Genomic DNA, 19,662 nt, shown 5'->3' on the forward strand with positions numbered 1-19,662 from the left:
CTGGAAACATTTCCCAAGCTTGAATGCAGAAAGAAAGCAGATGAGTATGTTTAGAGACTTAAAGTCTCTTCCACTTTAGTATTTTCTAATGTTGAGGCTGTGTTCCTGCTACTGTCAGAGGTGTTCGTAACCTACCGTGTATCAGCCCAGCTGGGCGAAATGGCAGATCCTGGTTTTGAAATATTAGATGGGTTACTCAAAATACTGCAGCAGGCAGACTGATAATTTGGCTTGGATTTTAAATAGTGCCGTAAGAAATATTCTGTATTTAACTGTTGGCACTTTTAGTTAACGTTTCCCTACTCTAGCTTATTTAAAATGGTGTTTATGGAAAAACGGAATCTAATCCTCATTAACTTGCATAGTAGTTGTTTGCAGTGGCTTTGGCTCATTGTACGTCTGTGTATCTGGCATATAAACCCTGGGATTGTCGTCATCTTCTCTTCAGCATGCAGAAGAGCATCGCCTAGCAGTAAAGTGGCTTTTTATCAATACGCTTTAGGTTCAGTTGCTTGCAAAATTCAGTAGTTCCCTATAGGCTTTCTCATCATTAGTGCTAGTTACGCCAGGTTCCCCTGAATACATGTATGAAAAAACCCCTTATGCAGTAGAACAGTATGTCTCTAGCTCTGTAGTCTTACAGACAAGGCTGGAAGTGTGCTGTGGCTTCCCAGGAGGTTTGGGGTTGTACTTGGAGGTGGCTTGGTTCAGGGTCACTTCCCCTTGCTCCCCCCTGAAATAGAGGGGATCCTGATTCTGAAAGCTGAGCTATCCCAGGAAGCACAATTAATCTCATAGCATAGTAGAGTGTCTCATTGGGTTTAAAAAAGGAATGACTGTTTTATCTAGTGATGACAAAACATGAAAGTAGCTCCGGTGGTTTTGATTTCAGAGCTGTGAGATGGATCTAAGTCCAACAAACCTCCTCAATTCAGATTTAATATTCTCCTTTAAACAAGCTCTTTATGGAATGGGAGTATTGCTAAGTAGTCTTTCTTAGAACTGATGGCATTTCATTACCCTTAAAAGGACTTTTGTAAGCATGAAGCAGGCCTGGAACTAGGTCTAATGACATTACTTTGTCAACATGGTACCTTTCTATACCTTTCTTCAAAGAGAGCAAAATAAAACTCCAGGCTACTGTGGCTGCAAGAAAGATGCTGAAAGTGTGACTGCAGCATGACGCGTGCGGTAATATCTTCCCAAAGGAGCCTGGAGCTGAGGACCATCCTTCTCTGTGGTGCAGGCTTCAATGAACTGTTGTAATACCCTTTCCTGTCTGTTTCCCAGCTGAGTGTGCTGGGGGGCAAGATCATCGACACAGAGCTGACTTGCTAGTGTTATTTTTATGCTACAAATAGAAGTTTGCTTAGGGAGAGTGTATTCCTAGCAGATGTTTGAAGCCTGGAGGAGGTGCTGTGGCAGGGATGGGTGCTTGGGCTGCATTCAGCAGCAGCTGGTACTGCTAAACCTGGAGCTGAAATATCCCATTCCTTGGAGTTGTTTGGGATCACACTGAAATGGCTTGGGGTCTTCTGTCCCACAGTTTTCATTACACTTCCATTAGATTTGAATCTGATCTGTTGAGAGGCTGTAATTATAGTAGCCAAGACAACTTTACCTTGATTAAAGGACAAATCTGGCAGTTTTCTGGTAATCTGGCAGTAATGTCTTAACACAAACTAATGTGAATCTTGGAGATGAAGGTCTTTGCTCTCCAATAGAATGCATTTAAGGGGAGTCTCATTTATACATTTAACTTACCTATCTGTATAGCAGTCTAGAGAATTCAAGAGTTTTTCTTTAAGCAGTCCTTCCTGAGTGGAAACTGCAGTAACCTGTCTGGGATCATGGTGTGCTTGCTCAGTTTATATTTTTGGAAAACATTTTGTAGCACAGGGATCTGAATTGGGGAATATGTTCAACCAGTGCTGGTCTGTCCTTGTCCCTGTGGTGTGGGTTAAGGATGGAAATAGCAGCAGTGACCTTATTTAGGTGGTGTCTGGAGTAAAAGTAACTAATGCAACTGTTGCTTTATTAAAAAAAAACACAACATTTTTTTTCAGCTACTCACAGCTTTAGCAAAACAGTCTTTTGATAATGAAACTTGATACACCTTGTCTCAGTAGCCTTTATTTTTATGTGACAAGATTTAGACTTTGAGCTGATGGAGCACAAAATCTGAGGACTATAATAGCAGCTTCCTATTCCTGAGTATAGCTTTGTTTTTTAAAAACTACGAATTAGTATGCTAGTGCATGCTTAGTGACACTAATTACTTAGCCTTAAAATATCAGTCTGCTGTAAAAACAGTCTCTCAGGTGTGTGATATTAATACCAATTTCTGTATTGGTCCCAGATGCTGAACAATCTGCACTAGTTGTCATGGTGTTGAATTGTAACCTAAATTTCTAATCTTTGACTTCAGTGCCTCAAAAAGGGTTTGGAAATAGGCAACCAGGCTGTAAGGTGTGGGACTTGTAATTGTTGGAAATGACAGGGTATCACTCAGAGGCCAGGGAGTGAAAGCACAGAGTGAGAAAGACTTCAAGGAAGTGTAAGTGAAGAGCAAAAGCTGTTGTTGTCATCTCTCCTTCCTCTCACCAATTAAGTCCCCCCAAACTAAGAAAAATTTATTTATGTTGCAATTAAATATGGGGCCACAGCAAGACAGGAGTTGGGGTTAGAGATACAGAAATAAAAAAGCACCATATTAGGTAGAAGTAGAATTGAAGGCTTGGTATATTCAGGAAGGAAAAAAATGTGTATATATAGTCCCTTGAGAGGAACTGAGTCATCTAATTTGTGGAAATGGCAACTCCTACAGTCACAGATCTCGTTACCAAGTCAGGGCTGAGGCATTTATGATTACAGTAGCAATTGTAGAGTGTACGTATGGAAAAGGAAGAGGTGCAGTTTGCTGCAGACCTTTAATTGTAACTAGTGATGCAGTTAAAGGCTAATGCAGTTAGATGGAAACTCCCCTCCTGATTTGGAGGAGTTGGATATAGCACGTACCTGCTTCTCACGGAGGCTTGCTGGGTTAGGTGCCCCTCCAGTCTGACACCTGGGGAGTTTCAAACCATGATTTTGAGTACGGTGTGAGCTGCCCCAGGGGTGGGTTTGGAGGGCATCTTGACCCATGCTGTCCCTGTGGAAGACTACAGAGCATGTCAACCTGGTCACCGCCTGCAGTGTTGTCTTTTTGCGGCCTCCCAGCATCTACAGTTGCTATGTCACAGATTCTAAAGGGTATATCTGTATTTATTTCTGTTAATATTTGGTATGGACCAGTTGTTCACGGATTACTGTTGTCACGTTCACTTTGGCATCGTCATGTCTTGCAGGAGTAGGTACCTGGAATGTGCGTGTGGCTTTTAAAGGGTAGCTGGGATGGAGGGAAACCCTCATCTGTCCCAAATTAATGTTCTGGTGAATGCTTCCTAGCTCTAGTGGAGTGACTTGTTGAACACTAGTCTCTGCTGTCGCCTTGTTCATAACTGTTATGGTAAGGCAGCTGCTCCATTCTTTTAATCAATTTAGCTGCCCATCTGTATGCATTCTCTAACTCCAGTGCATCCTCCTGGGATGTGGAGAGCCATCAGGATGCAAATGTAGGAAGGCTTTATACAATGGCAGAACTGGCAAATACTTGTTCTTTACTCTTTCCCCACTGGTCTACCCTCAACACCACGCCAAGCCTTCAGACACATTTCAGAAGCCATTTATTTCATAATTCCATCTGTTAGCTACAAGTGCTCTCCAAGGTCATAGGTTTTAGCATTAAAATAAAACTATTTGTTATCTCACAGACTTGAGAATGAAGATAAGCAGCAAAGGAACCAGAACCCTTGAGAATGTGTAGGATGCTGGTCACTAACTACTTAAGAAAACAAAAACAGTGACTTGGGAATGGGAGATGTCTCTCTTCTTTTTTCCCTAAAACAAAACAATCAATTCCTTTCAATTTGATTTTTATAAGTAAATTATGTTGCACATATCTCTTTCAAATATCCAGGCTTGTGTCCCCAAAAGATTCCTATAAAAATTCAGCTAATCTTTGTTGGTCAGAAATATGGGGTTTAAAAGTAGGGTTTTTTTTTAAAAAAAAAAAGTGCAATTGTTAGTTGCTTCTGACATTTACATCTTTGAGGGGCAAGGACCACTGCTAGTCCAAAAAGGTACTTAACTGGATATTCAAATGATCTAAAATATGATTTACTACCAGTGCTTCCTTAAACAAATGAAAAACAATGTCTGAACTGGTCTCCTGTCTCTAGAGGAGGCTGCTTCATGCTAGCACTGAGGTAGGTTTGTAGCACGCACAAACAGTTGGTGCTCCATCTGCCCTCTGAAATAGTGAAAACATTCATTGTCAGTCCTATGTTAAGTCTAATTAAAATAGTGTTACCAAAACACATTGCTCTTATTTTAGCAGGATGCTAATAGCCATAGCGCACACATTTTACATGTTGCTTTGACTCGCCGGTGGCACTGTGCCTCTTGCCACATGTGAAGTGGATGCTGTTGTCTAACTGGTTTATCTCTTGACTCAATGGCCTTTTTTGACAAAAAGGATAAAGTATTTCCTATTACTCTATTGCATGTTAATGTGCTAATGACTAATTCACTTTGACTGTAGAAATGTATCACCTGTGAACCAGAATGTTGTTGCTGTTCTTCAGAGCTGGCCCTGTTGTGGCTTTTGACAAAACTAAATTTGCTTGCAAATTTTCGTATGGATAAGCTTGTGTATAAGCAAGTGCTTACACTGACACAAAGACTTCAAGCAGTAAGTGACAGGAATACCATTGAGCTAGTTAAATGCAAATAAGCCTTGCTTAATACTAAACATATTTAGAAGATTTGTAGGAAAAAGCATCAAAATAACTGTTGCTATGCAAGTGGGCTGTTTGTCCTAATCCTGATTAGTCCAGGGGGAAGCAGAGATCTGCAAATATTAGAAATAGTTTTATATAGTAAATAATCCACTTGATTAGCTACTCTGTTTGTTCCTATTTTTCTTCCCAAGTTGCTTACTAAAAGCCCAAATGGCAGATAATGAGAACGCTTGTTGCACCAGGACTGCACGTAGCTGACGGAGGCCAAGGTGCAAGGTGGTGTCAGGCATCCTGTGCTGGGTTTGCCTGCTTGTCTGGCAGCCAACAAACATCTGTACAGGTGGTGGTTTATTTCTGCATCCATTTTCTCCCTGCAGCCTCTTCGATGCTGTTTGAAGGTCACAGGTCTGATAATCAATTTCATTGGTTAGTATTTTTTATTAATTCTTCTAATGATGTGTTAACTTTTGTAGACATAATGAAATACTCAGGGGTTTTATGTCTACAGTATGCCTCTTCCAAAAAAAAAAATAGAAATAAAGGAATTAATGCTAGAGAAGCAAACCCACCCCAGGTGAGAGAGGTTCTGCTCTGTTCTAATAACTTGGCTTTTTACCAGACATTGTAAAACATTAATTTTTTTCTTCAGGAGAAGGCTAAGGATATAAATTGAATCCAAGAGGATGAATCGCTGCCATCAGTTTAGTTGCACTTTACCTGAATCCACAGGGCAGCAAGCAGGAGCCGAGACAGCAGTTCAATTAAGATTGTGGTACAAGTAAATCCGTTCTATTGTTAGAGGCTTTCGATTGTAAAATTCTTCTGTAGAATGGGGTGAGCTGACAAGACAGGCCTGCGTGGTGCTTTTGTCCTGTTTGTATAAAAAATGATTAGACTAGGGTAGATCTGGGGTAGGGGGAGAGCAGTCTGGCTGCCTAGGTGACTTCTTTCCCTCTCCCGTTTTATTTTAATAGATGCATGCTTGCTTGATTCCCCAGCTGTAAGCATGTTCTTTTTTTTTTTTTCCTTTTGGCATCTTGTGATTTTGTAGGCTTGACCTGACTAGCTCATTTCTCCTCTAGCAAGCAAGCAATTGTGAGTGGGACTGTCTCCTGCCACTGCATTGGAGAAGTTTAGCTGCCTGAGTTAAAAGGCCAAGTTGCAGACTGTTTCATTGAATTATTTTATACCATCAGACTGCATATCAACAATCCTTTCTCTCCATAGGTTAAAAATAACTTGATGATATCTCCTTTAAAAGGACTTGAAAGCTCTGTTGCCATTTAAATTTATCTTCCCTTGAAAGCATTGCAGTGCCTTTGACTTCTCAGTTATGTTGAGGGGTAGAAAACTCTAGCTTGTAGCTGCTGTGGGAGCAGCCCAAGGAGCCCTCTCTTTTCTTGTAATTAGCTTAATGCTTCCTAATTGTAAAAAGGTACCTTAAATACCTCTGCCTTCAGGTTTTTTCAAGCTGTATGAGTGTGAAATCAGTGTAAACTCAGTCATCTCTTCTGCCATTCAGAGCTTGCTGCCTGGTTGACAAACACCCTGGCTTCTTGGAAATAATGTGATGGGGACGGTAGAGATTGAAATGAATTACTGAGTGGAAGAACCCTGAAAGAGACCTCTCAAAGTAATAGATTGATTGCTTAGTCAAGAGACTGAGGATAACTGATTGCTGATCACAGAAACCTGGTCGCTAAGGGGAAATGCTACCCCCAAACCCTCACTGGGAGGAGTAGCAAACTGGTGTCTCACTGAGGCTGATGCTCCTGAAGGGAGGTGGGAGGTAGGCACATCCACCCTTCCCTGCCTCCAGTGACCAGCTCCTAGGAAGCAGCTTTACTTCCCCGACTGCTAGATGTCTAATAGATTTCTCTCAAGCCCTTCTAAGCTGCGAAGGTAGCAGTGACGTTAGCAGTTTATAACCGGCTGCCTGCCTTTCTCTCAGATGTATTTCATGTACAACCTCGGGCTTTTCTCATTTTCAGCTTAACTTTGTTATGAGGTGACTGCTTTTACTTCCAACTTCATTGATATCTATTACAAACTTGCCCTGCAGTTCAAGAAAGAAGCTGCCTCTGTTTCCACGAGCAACTCTGAGTGGAAGTCATAGCAAGCATGTTTTTTACATTACTGATGATATATGTTTTGACCCTCTGTTACTCAGGGAATTTAGAAGGTTTTTTTTCCACAGAGACTCATTTGCTCTGTGTTAACACTTTAAAGTTCACTGAGCTGCTATATATAGGAGCTAAGAGATGAAGCAGTGCAACCAAGAGAAATCCATGGGTAGCCATCCTGTAGCATGTTGGTTGTCGAGCATACAGCTGAATGTTAAGCACATTTTCAGGGTGAGTTGTCAGCTTTGACATTTGGGTGCCACACTGTGTTAGATGGTGTAGCTGAACTGCAAAACCTCTAGAGCATCTGAACAAAGATCCTGGCTGAGGGAGGGAGATTGTGCTATCACAGAAAGTCTTGTTTCAATAAATGAAGTTGTGGGTATATTTGGAGGGGATTAAAAATGGTGCCCAAGAGCAAGAATTCCGTGCTGTTGATGTGTGTGCCAGACCTCACCAAGGTGTTCCGAACAGGGTATTTGCTAACTGCAGATAGTGATTCTCAGCTCTACCACACCAAGATGTTTGGGTGGTATAATACCCTGCTGGTAAGTGTGTGTGTTGTGTTACACAGTTCTCAACCTGTGCTTTTGTTCCTCAGTATTGAGTTCGACCGAGACTGTGACTACTTTGCCATCGCTGGGGTGACAAAGAAGATTAAAGTCTATGAGTATGGTACAGTCATTCAAGATGCGGTGGATATTCACTACCCTGAGAATGAAATGACCTGTAATTCCAAAATCAGGTAGGCATTGACTTTGCATTTGAACTCAAGAGGGCCTTTTCCATTTGCTTGTTTCTGTGCAGTAGCTGTTTTGCTTTCTTTATCCACTGTGGGAATGGGAGGGGAAAGGAGGAAAGCAGGAGCTGATGGAGAGCTTGCTTTGAACTCCGGGTGGAATCAAGTAGTACAAGCACTGCTATTTGTGTATGCTGGGCTCATCCAAGATAGTAGCAGGCCAACATATCTGGAGGAGAAGGGGACATAAGGTAGTGGATTGCTTTTGTGTTCCTTCCAAATGCTGTTGGATACCTACTCAGTTAAAAGGAGGGTAAAAGCATAGTAGTGGATATACTCCAGGTAAAGTCTTAGCTTGTCTCAAGGTAACTTCTGTGCCTACTTCTTCATAATAGCCATCAATTCCTTCATGCTCTCTTCTCTTCATCAACCAGATCCTTTCCATTCTGCTGAAAGGCTACTAGTCCTCAGGAAATGTGCCTCATTTGCACCTTCTGCCTATGAATTTTTGTCTGCCTGGAGGACTGTTCTGTTGGGCCTCATAATGTCATGCTCTTGGGAAAAGACCTTGCTTGATTTTTTTGCTTTTGTGCTGCTATCGGTACTGTCAACCTATTTTTTTAACTTTTTAGATGACTTAAACCAAAGAAATGGATTGTCATGTCAGAACTTAAGTTGAAAGAATCTGGTTAACAGAATTTTTTAATTAGGCTTTTCAACTTACGTTAAAGCTCAAAAGTAAATAATACAGGCAATCAAACCGATCTGGTAGTATAATAAAACTCTCCAGCTTCTCTGAACTCGTTTGTTTTTATTTGGTATTCTACACTTTAAAGTAAAGCACCCACAAAAGTGTAAGTAATAAATTAATACAACAGTCCAGCTTCTACAAAAAGTGTTGTGCAGCAAGATTAATAATGTTTGCAAGCCTACTTTATAGTGTAAAAGTCGCACTTAGTTTTGTAGTTGACACATTTCTTAAGATAGATCAGGCACTCCCATGTCACTCAGGCTGATTATTCTTGGGGATTGTGTAACACTATTTTATAAAGGCAAAGATGTAAATGGAACTGACACTGGGACTGGCTTTCAAGATGGGTAAAAACAGTCTGAGAAGGATTTGTATTGATAAGCCATACTGATTATGGAGCTTGTGTTTTGCTGGACTTGGGAAACATTCAGCATTTTTGCCTGAGTCATGGCAGAGGTTCACGCTGTTCAGCTTCATTATTCTGGAGACAAGAGCAGAATAATAGGAGAACTATCTAGCAGCCGATTAATACCTTTTACCTTAATTGGAAGGGGAAAAGCAATGTGTTTGGTATTTCTCAGCCTGTCTGAGACAACTTCCAAATTTGCTGCTTCAAATTTGACAGGGATCTGCCCCAATGATCCTGCCAGGCATTAAGAAGTTGTTTGTTCTCCCTTCTACGGCAGCCGCCGGTGAGGAGAGCTGCGTTAGCGCCTTCAGTGATGTTACTCTTGTCAGCTTTGTGCTCCAGAGAAGACACTGCTTGCATTCAAGATTTCGTCTCTTTCTTAAATTTCATGCATATATACATTTTATATATATACATATATCTATGCATTATCCTCTGACACCCTCTGCCTCAGCAGAGGTGGACAGGCTTCTCTTCTTTCATTTCCTTGCCCTAGTTTCTCTCATTCCTCTGAAGAAACGCATTAATTTTTTTTTCCCCATTGGCACCTCCACATTATTTCAACCTTCCTTCGGCATGTGGGTGCTTTTGGTTTTGACAAATAAAGTTAGGCTGTCAGTCAAATGCATCCTTGCTGTATCCATTAGCTGTGCTGCCAGTCACTGGCGCTGGGGCTTGCTGGCGCAGTGTCGAGCAGCATAATAACTTGCTATTCTGAAGTGGCGTAGCTTGAGGGAGAAATTGTATATGAAGGCTGTAATTTCATTATGGAATATTGCAGTATGCTGAAAATGTGCCTGTATTATAATAAAAAAACCTAAACAAGTGGAGCCTGCTATTCGTAAAAAAACTTTGGCTTAAAGCTGTTGATCTTAATTTGGATGGAGGTGCAGCTTCTTTCAGAGACTTGGTCCTCCTGCTAGTGCCCTTTCTGGTATTGCAAACAGATGTATTTCTGCTGTGGCACATGGGTGGTACCTCTCTTCCTAGCAGAGATGGGGGGGGTCTGTGTGCATTTGGTGACATGTCTCTTCTGGTTAAATCGATCCTGGTTAACATTGTTCAAAGTGATGATGCTGGAACATAAATTGTTTGTGGTTATGTTGGTGACTCAGCTTTCAGAGGAGCAGCAGCTCTGATGGGCTTTTCTAAAAGCAGACAGGTGACAGCATTTGTGAGAACTCGTGTCTGGCCAAGAGCAAGTCTGCTGGCCTGGAGCAGCTGCGGGAAGGGAAGCCCTTGCCTGGGACAGGGCTGGCAGCAGCCCAGCCGTGCTCTGATGTGTGCCAGCTGGGCGCCTGCTGAAAGGTTGAGCTTCATGCCAGCAGTAATTGATTGTAGGCTTTTCTGGAGCAGAGCCCTGGTACCAGCTGTAGCTGAGTCTTTCTTCCTCTTCTCCAACCCCCTTTTTTACACCCACCTGCTTCTTAAATACATTCTTTTTTCATCATCTGCTGAGCTTTCTTATCCCTATTTTTAAGAACGGGGAGGAAGTTGGTGTGTTGGGTTTCTGGTAAATGTGCATCGCATCCCCCGGGAACGACAGTGGCATAAGCTTCCAGGAAAAACACAAGATGACACATAAATCCTCATAAAAATCCCATTTACAGATTCATAGCTTCAGTACAAGAAACAAATCCTGGCATTGTGTAGTAGCTATAAACAGCACCCTGTGAGCTAATTATGACTTGCTGTGTCCCTAGCTATGGCAGACTATAATCTGCGGCTCCCCCTGCGCAGGAGGAGATGGGAAAGGACAAGAAGAGGATGAACAGCTAGCAGCGAGCCACGGCTTTTCTCTGATTTATTCAAGAGGCAGATTTGTTGTTTTGCCATAGGTTCCAGGGGAAGAAAAATAAGGAGAGCTAGCATTCGGGCAAAAGAAATTGGCTTTAGGCCTCATTAATCGACAATAGGTGATGTGCAAGTGTGGTTAGGTAAACACGCTTTTGAAATCCATGTTTAGTATTCTGCATGCTCACCACTCTGTGTTTGCAGCATCTGTACTTCAGTGATAGATGTTACCACAAACCTCCAAAATCGGCTGCATCTGTTTAGTCAACTGCAGTAAAAGCAAAGCATTGGTAGGCTTTTTTTAGGAGGCTGCTAGTATTTGATTGTTTTCATTTTTCAGTGTCAGTAGATCAAATGTGTGATTTCTCTGTTCTAATAGCAGTTCATGGGCATATTGCTGTCAGTTTGTAAAATGGCAGTCAGTTCTTGCTATTAAGCTTAAATTAAGCAAAAACTCGTTGTATGGTGTCTTTCATCACAGTGTCTTTGCTATTTGAAGAGGTATAACTTTCTTTATGCCAAGAAACTTTAGAAGTGGTTGTATTGAATACCCATATTTCCAAGGCAGAAAAAATTTGACACTAAACACATTATAAGGAACTGTACCTTCAACTTCTCATTAATTCCGCTTTTCAGAGTAAATGCTTTACTGTACAATAAGATGAAGTTTTTCTTTGAAAGCATTTGTCTTTTAACCCTGCTAGAGGTTTTCTTTGAATTAATTAGAAGAAAGTTTGTTGTTGGTTTTTAAAAATATTTATAATGGTAATGTAGTTCTGTATGTCCCTGAAGTATTTGGTTAGCGCTGTTATTCATGTGGATGTTCCTTGCAGTAATAGATCGCTCCCTTTAAAAACATTTCAGTCCTAAAACTGCTGGGCCTTGGTTGACTCATGGTAATAGACTGCATCCGAAGCACTTGGCAGTCGGAAGCAGGTCAGACCACAGCAGTTTATGCCTTATTAGAAGCTTTAACTCTGTTTAACTCTCACTGCCAGAGGGGTGGTTGACACCAGGTAACTTGATCCTGGATTTGAGATGTTTCAGCCATAAAAATACTGGCTCATGAAATAAACATCAGTGTAACTGACAAAGCTAACTGAGCTGGCCAACTTGTGTCTCTGAATAAAATGAAGGATGCACGTAAATCTTTATGGGGTCAGGATTTCTGTGTGTTTGGATCAGATGCCAAGGTTAGGAGAGAGTTTCACAGGTCTGTGATTAGCTTTCAGCCAGCGTTTCTCCAGGCCAGTCTCTTAGGAAGGAAAGCTATCACAACTTAATGGCAAGATAAACCTATGGGGTGTAACTGTCGCCCTGTTTCTGCATTAAAGGACAAAACAAAACTTGGGGTGGGGGGTAGAGCTACTTTTAATTAAAATGAAAGATGGCCTCACACAACTCCTTTTAATCCAGTGCTGAATTATACGTTATCTCATCCTTAGGTAGCTATTTTTGTATTATATCTCATAGCCTCCACATTTCAATTTCTTACTGAATGTGCTGCAGGCCATCTAAATGTTGTCTACCAAAGGCTATTGTTTTTTAACTTCTGGGGATTTGATGCTTAACCTGTTTGAGGACTTTGTAAGCTGCCTCTTTTGGTCTGTCTCACCTTTGCCCTTTCCTTTCCTCTTCTCCAGCTTGTTCCCCCCCTGCATTTTTGAGTCTGTGACTCAATTGTTACCCATGATAATATCTCAAGGGAACCCCAAAATGTAGATGTCTTTGAAGTTTCAGTAAAATTGCCCATGTTGGGTGTGGAAGAAAGATCAGTGCTTCCCTGGAGGGGATAATGGCAGTAGCTTCTCAACCCTTTGTAGGTCCCAGGGAAGCCATGTGAAGAGAGGAACATCGTAATGTCCCAGCTCCAGGACAGCCTTCTTTCAGGCCTGTATCATTACAGATGCCAGAGAATATAGCCAAAGGACAGTCAGTCCTTGGTAAAAAGCATCCTTTACCTGGGGAGAGAGCTCCCCTCCACCTGATCCAACCCTGATTTGTGCTGTACAATGGTTACTTCTGAGAATTTAAGTTATAAAGAAACTCAGATATTGCAGTATCAAGGAGAAAGTTCTGGTTTCAGACTTTGTAAAGAGAGTTGGGTGGTGATGAGGGGAGAATTAAGGCAGAGAGCTGGAACAGGGTTAGTTTTGTCTGATTATGATCCTTTAATCATATTCCTTAAAAATGAAAGATTTATGGTGTGTGACTTAAAAGGTGTTAATTGAACCACTTAGTGGCTGTAAATCCCTAAACATCTTTCACCTGTCAGTTTCTGTTTTCCCCTCTCAGATATCTACAAATGCTTTCCAAGTGAGTGTTAACCCCTCATTAACTCCATCAGACTTCAGTGGGACAGAAAGCTTAGCTTGATCCTTGCTGTGCCAGACCTAACAGATGTGGGTTTGGGCACAGAAACCCTTCGTTTTTCTCCTTCTGTATTGATTGATCCAATAACATATTACCTGCCCCTACAAACCTGACAGTTCATATATCCTTGGATCTGTCGCATCTCAAACAGAACTGTTAAACTGTCCTTTAATTTTCTGCCTGTTCAGGAATTCCTAATTTTCAATGTCTGGGCCGATTCAGTTATGATTATCCTCTTCATAGTTCAACTTGCCATACTTGGTTCTCTTCTGCTGGTCAGGTGTGGATCTTGTGCTTCCCTAGCATGAAGCATCTGTCCTCTAACCAGCCAAGGTGGCACCAGCATGTCTGCGTTTCTCTAGGACCCTGTCCACCTGCTGATGCTGCCTGCCTGACGGACTCTCAAAGCTGTCCAGGTAGAAGACTGCTGTCTCTAAGATTTGACCCTGAGTGCTATTCTTCCTGCTTCTGTGTGATGGCTACACTTTACGGATTTATTTTTTTTCCCTTAAGGTCCTTGAAGCCTTGACTTGAGTGGAGGTAAGATGGCAGGGGGCACAGGTTTGAATCAATAAATGTCTAGTGCAGTGTCTGCTCCCCCTGCTACTAGCTGGAGACTGCTCCCAGCCAGAGCCTCACTGCGTTGTAGCTCTAGGGCTCTGAACTGCTTTTGCTTCCATCAGTGACTGACCGCTCTGCCTGGAAACCAGACTCCAGACATCAGACATACTTATCTCCAGGCTGCTGCAGCCTTCACCTTGTGGTCTGAGTGGGCAGTGCCTGCCAGCTTCATTTGGTCCTTAGGGAGCCACTTAAGCCTTTCTGAATGAGCTTTCTAGTAAATCATGGATTGTCAAGACCTACTTCTCTTTGTGGGTACCTAACGGTAGTAGAGCTGGTGTAATCATAGCTCCTTGATGATACACTTATGGACAGCCCTTGTTAGCTATAACGGCTGAGAAGACTTAACATTTTCTAATTAGTGATATATTGTGGAAGAGGTGAAACCAGGGAAAGCATTGCCTGAGCTGTGTCACCTCAACCATCATCTTAACCGGTAGTGGTTAAAGACAATGTCGCTGGGTAGATAAAACTACTTAAGTTTCTGAACGCAAAGTTTTAAAATCAAGAGTTGCTGTTATAAGAAGGAAATGCGCAAGTGTGTGAACAGACTATAGATAAGGTCCGTAGAGGGAGAAGTGTTTGAAAGGTTGAAAGCAGTGTTGTCACATGTCCCTCTGTACTGGCCATTCTAAAGAAAGCTCCCAGTGATCCACTGGGGAAGGTGTGTCCTGAAGGCTTTCTCCAAGTGTCATGCGGTGGTGCAAGAGGCTTGCAGAAAGCAGCTTCTGTTGGATGACTTTGTCTTGTTTCTGTAAGTTACAGGTAAACTTGTGCAGACAGAGGTGGTCAGAGCTAGACGTCTTTTGGATCACTCAGTGGTTTCCTGCTGTTGCAAGCACCAATAGCATGTTATTCCTTCCTTGTATTTCTTCAAATTTGTTTTAAAAAACAGATGAGTTTCTTGTCTCCTGTTATTTGGCTGCTCCAGAACCTCAGATAACCTTGTCGATTCCACGCAGCTAAATAGCGGTGAGCTATTAGTAGAGGTTGGTGTGCGTAGTCCCTCTGTAGTTATAAAACTCACACCCCAGTAAGTTGTTTGACCGTAGTCAGGAGCAGAACACCAGTGCTGCTTGCTGTTGTTTAAATAATTGAAAAGTAAGTGTTAATATTTAACTACCTTAAAGGAGAAGGATTTTTCCAGTTCTGTGTGTAAAATCCCAAGGATACAAGTGTGCAGTGGAACCAAGAATTTGCCAAGGTATAAGTCAGTATCTTAAGTCAGTATCCCTGTACCTACATGATATTTCAATGGGTAGCTGCACTGATCAAAGCAGTACTAAAAAGTTACAGAATCATGGACTTCTAGTTTATATTGTTGGTTAAAACTTGGCCCCCAGGCTACCCTAATCTAGTTAACTGTGTCAGAGCTGTTTGAACTGCACGAATTGGACCTGTCAGTTCAGCTTCTCCTGCATGTATCACAGTTGATACCAGCTGGCATGCTTTTCTGCCAGATGGTCCAAAAATCGGTGAACAAGTATTACAAATTCTTATCTCTGTCACATTTTTTGGGAGTCAGTGGAGGCATGGTGCCAGAACACTACGAATGTGCATTGGCAGTGTCACTGCTCTTGTTTTGTCTGCTGATGGTTAGAATTTGCTGGTGGAATTGTCATTTAGTTTTGCATGGCCAATTAATTCAGTTTAAAATATAAACTTGTGCAATATACTTTGCAGTTCTCAATCAGAAACATCTTCTCAACTGCCCATAGCAAACAAAACTGCTGTTCCCTTCTGATAGGAAGAGAAGTCTTTCTGCATTTACAGAAAGTTGGAAGTAGTTTCTTAGAAGTCATACTTTCATTTGCATGTTGGTACATGTATAGAACATTACATATGTACCAGATGAGAGGTTGATTTAACATCCAAGCTATGTGTTTTTCATATATAGCTTCTGTTAGGTAAGTAGTAATCTTTATGATGGTAGTAGTAGTAGCTACTGGCAAGAGGCTAAGAAGTCAAACCCTGAGCCTTCTGTGAGAATCTGTGTGAAATTCAAATAGCAAAAGAATTGCGGTGTTAGAGATGAATAAAAAAAACCACCCCAAAACTAGCACTTTGTATTAGGGGGTGGGGGTGGAGGGGCAATGTCACTTCAGCCAATAAAGCTTTTCTTTTCATTTCTAGAAGAAGGTTTGTTACTTCTGGTGGGTTTTGGTTTTGTCTTTTCCTGAGTATTTCAGTGGGTGGCTTGATCAAATGCTGCTTGCTCTGCAAGGAAGCTTATTTCCTGACGTATTGCAAGAGTGATTTTTGAGTTGTTAAGTATGATTTAATATAGGACTGACCAGGGCTGTCTTTCTTTTTAAGCTGTATCAGCTGGAGTAGTTACCACAAGAACCTGCTAGCCAGCAGCGACTATGAAGGCACAGTCATCCTCTGGGATGGATTCACGGGACAAAGATCCAAGGTCTACCAGGTAAAACGCGATCAGTGAACAACACTTGCCCACACCATGGTCCACGTCGAGGGAGCGGCATTCAGTCTGACGTTCTGCTTCTAGTTCAGCAAATAGGCTTTTCCATTCCAAAGGGTGAAATGGATGTTCCTCCTGTTTGCTAAATGCATCTTATCCGTACAGCTTTATTAAGCTGTAGTCCTCTGATGGAGGCAGCTATATCTTCTTGTCACAGTCATGAGGCAGTTGACGTTTTCTTGCTCTTCAGGCAGGGAATCTGCACAGGGAGAAATGAGTTTCTGGAAGTTATTTGTCTTGCCTTTCTTTAGAAACCTCTGTCTCTCCGTACCTGTTCCACTTCAGTCTTTGTTAAAAGCCTTTTGCAAAATCCTGCAGTGACTGCTGCTGCAGGTGCTCATAAAGCAGAAGAGCAAAATGCAGACTTAAGTGGCAAGGCTGGGAGAATGGAGCAGTAGGTAGAACCCTTCCTGATAGTCCTGTGCTCAGCAGGGCAGTGTATGCACACAAGTGGGTTGAGCTCAACAGCAAGACCTGTTTCAGGAGAAGTATCTGGCATTTTGTCTTTGTGCAGTTTGAGCGTTGTGTTTCTGTATATGGATTCTGGGAGGCTTGTGATCAGAACAAGGAGGTTGGAAGAGAGGTGGTTCTGTCTGCGGAGATGTTGGAAGTGCTGCAGGATGTTGCGTAGGGAGCATAGTATGTTGAAACTGGTCAGTGATGTTGAATGAACAGCAGACTGGCCTTTAGTTCCCCCTTCTTGACAGTTCAGCATAGGTTTTAATTCCTCATTTAGCCTTTGTTTACTACTTTATTGTGTTTTGGACACTTTATAATGCTTATTTTCACTAATCCTTTGCATATCTCAATTAGAAAGAAATTACACTGGACAAAATAAATCTTGTCTGTTTTCCTCTCAAATACATTTTGCATTTCTTTGAGGCTGAATAATGAACCTAGAGAGGACCAGCTGTTGCTTATGTTAAAACAAACTAATTTTGCTTCCTATCAGATTACTTGATTATTTTTTTATTTGGATTTGCATAGGGGCATGCATACTGACATCTGTTTGGCACGTATTAGAAATTCTTTAGTGACTTTGTCCTGGAGAGCTTTTCATCATCATAGTCTTGCAAGTCCGTGTGAAGGCTTTAAACAAACGGTTTGACTGAATTTCAGGTTTCACTCAATGCAGCGTTTGCTTCCACATGGCATGTGCCAGCATAGCAAATACAGCTCTTCTGTGTTTTATGGAAGAGTGTGCAGTCTTATAAGAATATTGGAGTGGAAAACCATAGGATTAGACACTGGCAGTTTCACTTAGTAACTCAACAGAAAGGTGAGGATTTCCTGGACTTCCAGAGAGGAGGTGTTTGGAATGATTTTGAAAGGACATCTTACTGGTATTGGGAGATACAGTTGTGATCTCCTAGAATAAGAAGCAACAGTGGACCAGTGGAACCACAGCCAGTTAAACCATGCTGCAAGAACAGGCCTTTAATGTATATTTCTGGAAATTTTTTTTTCAAGTAAAAAACCCCCCAACAATATATCAGTTTTAGTTTTTAAAATTGACATTCTACTGTTTTCTGATTTTATGGCACATTTAGCATACTACAAGCATTAGTCTGATTTGGAGAAAAGGTATGTTTTGAGAAACTTCTAAACACAGTAAACTTCTCTGGACTCTGCTGACAGTTTATACTGAACAGCATGTGTGTTTTCTGTTACTGGTTTAGCAGATTATAGCTCACTACCATGCAATGTTTTTTTCTTGTTTCTCTAAACAGGAGCATGAGAAGAGGTGCTGGAGTGTTGACTTTAACTTGATGGATCCAAAGTTGTTGGCTTCAGGGTCTGATGATGCCAAAGGTATTACTCTTCTTTTTTTTTTTTTCTTTTTTTCCTTCAGTCTCTGTGCAGAAGGCTTATGCTCTGTGTTCCCTTTTGAGATATTTCAAGCAGCTGATTCCTCAGTATTGTAGTTGATGTGGCAGTGGGTCAAGATATTACTGAACTGTTTGAATCTTAGAGAAGAGAGGCTTTGTTTGGATTAAGATCTTTGGGTGTGATGTTCACGTTTTTTTGGGTAATATGCTCTCTAGCTAGCGTTTTCGAGAACACTAAACAAAGCAAAATGTGTTTTAACATTAGTTAAACTTATTGAATTAAAGCCTTGGGGCATTCCAAAAGAACAGCATGTATTTATATTTCAAAAATGAGTTTGTAGGTAAAAAAGCAGAAGTTAAAAATGCCTGCTGCTATTTTACCTGTAGCTCTGAATGTTAAAGATTGTGTGCAACAAAAAGCTTCCCACTTTCATGATGTGCAATGTGTCATTCAGAGTTTAACAGAGCTGGGTGGTATATTGAATGGGAGCTCTGGGAGTGACTCATATTTCCACACTCTGGGATCCGTTTGACCAGGGGCTTTTGGAGGACCCTTAAGACAAGCCCTTTCCCAACATACTGGTGGAAGAATATTCCTCCTTTTCAAAGAAAAAAGAAACTTCTAAAGAAAAAATAGCTCTGAGTGATATGTAGTATTCTTCATCCCTCTTCATCCCTAATGAACAAGATTTTATCTTGTTTACATAGTTTACAATATCAAACTACTGTTATTAAGCAGCAAGAGCTTTAGCATTCCTTTTGTATTCAGTGGGGATCAACTCTCCACTGATACTACTCTGGATGGAGCTCTTCATGATTTTCTTTGAAATGATAAATTAATTTTTCATAAGCATTAAACCTTGGAAGCCGTTCCCCCCTTTGAAATACTTTAAATTCTGTTTCAAAAGGAAGCTGTATTAGTGTTCCTCAATTGCATTTGGCAGTCTTAATGTAGCTGGTAATTCCACTTTAAAAATGCAGCTTTAATGATTACTTTATATTTAGGGTGGATTTTTAAATTATTTTGATTTTTGGTGGATGTCAAGAGTGTGTTCCATGTGCTTAAATGCAGGAGGAGTGAACATTCACCTTGTAAACTATCAACCTCTTCATCAGGTTGCTCCCAACTCATGCTATGCATTTGAAAAAGCTTATCTGCCAGGTAGACACGCATTTATTAGCATGTTAACAAGTTGTCCAGTTTTACAAAGCCAGCTGCAAGCAAGGCTCCTGTCTCTGAACAGTTCACTACATCAGTAATAGTCTCTAGAAATGTTTACTTAGAAATTATTGTAATAAAGTCTGCAGATCTACTTAACTTGCATTTCAACTCATAAAGGTCTTTCAAAGGTATATTGGTTTTTCTCCAGATAAAACTGGGCTAGAACACTTTATCCTTTACTTCTACCATGATTTGTCTGTGATTTGCATGTGTAACAAGCCCATTAGAGACAAATGGAGACCTGTGTGGAACTGTCTGAAATAAACAAGGATTTTAGAAGTCCTTAAGGTACAGAGCAGGAGTAGCAAATGTTCAAATCGAGTGTCCACCTTGCATATCAGTGATCACAGTGAAAGGGTTAGATGTGAGGAAAAGGTAACACCTATGACAAGTGTCATAGCTCAAACCTGCCTAACTTAAAGTTTTGTCCTTCTGCTTATGTTCGTGGGGGAGTTCTAGCCAGCTTTGGGTACAGTCA

At 41.3% G+C, this 19,662-nt stretch overlaps 1 protein-coding gene across 1 annotated transcript in view; it reads left to right on the forward strand.

Moving 5' to 3' along the window:
* Positions 1-19,662, forward strand: part of COP1 (COP1 E3 ubiquitin ligase) — a 127,739-nt gene that overhangs the window by 45,940 nt on the left and 62,137 nt on the right. Inside the window, 3 exon segments of the mRNA XM_056355540.1 lie at positions 7,566-7,709; positions 15,968-16,076; positions 17,864-17,945. Of these exon segments, the coding sequence (XP_056211515.1) occupies positions 7,566-7,709; positions 15,968-16,076; positions 17,864-17,945 (335 nt within the window).

The sequence above is a fragment of the Falco biarmicus genome, chromosome 11 (genome assembly GCF_023638135.1).
Source record: "Falco biarmicus isolate bFalBia1 chromosome 11, bFalBia1.pri, whole genome shotgun sequence".
Classification (NCBI taxonomy): domain Eukaryota; kingdom Metazoa; phylum Chordata; class Aves; order Falconiformes; family Falconidae; genus Falco; species Falco biarmicus.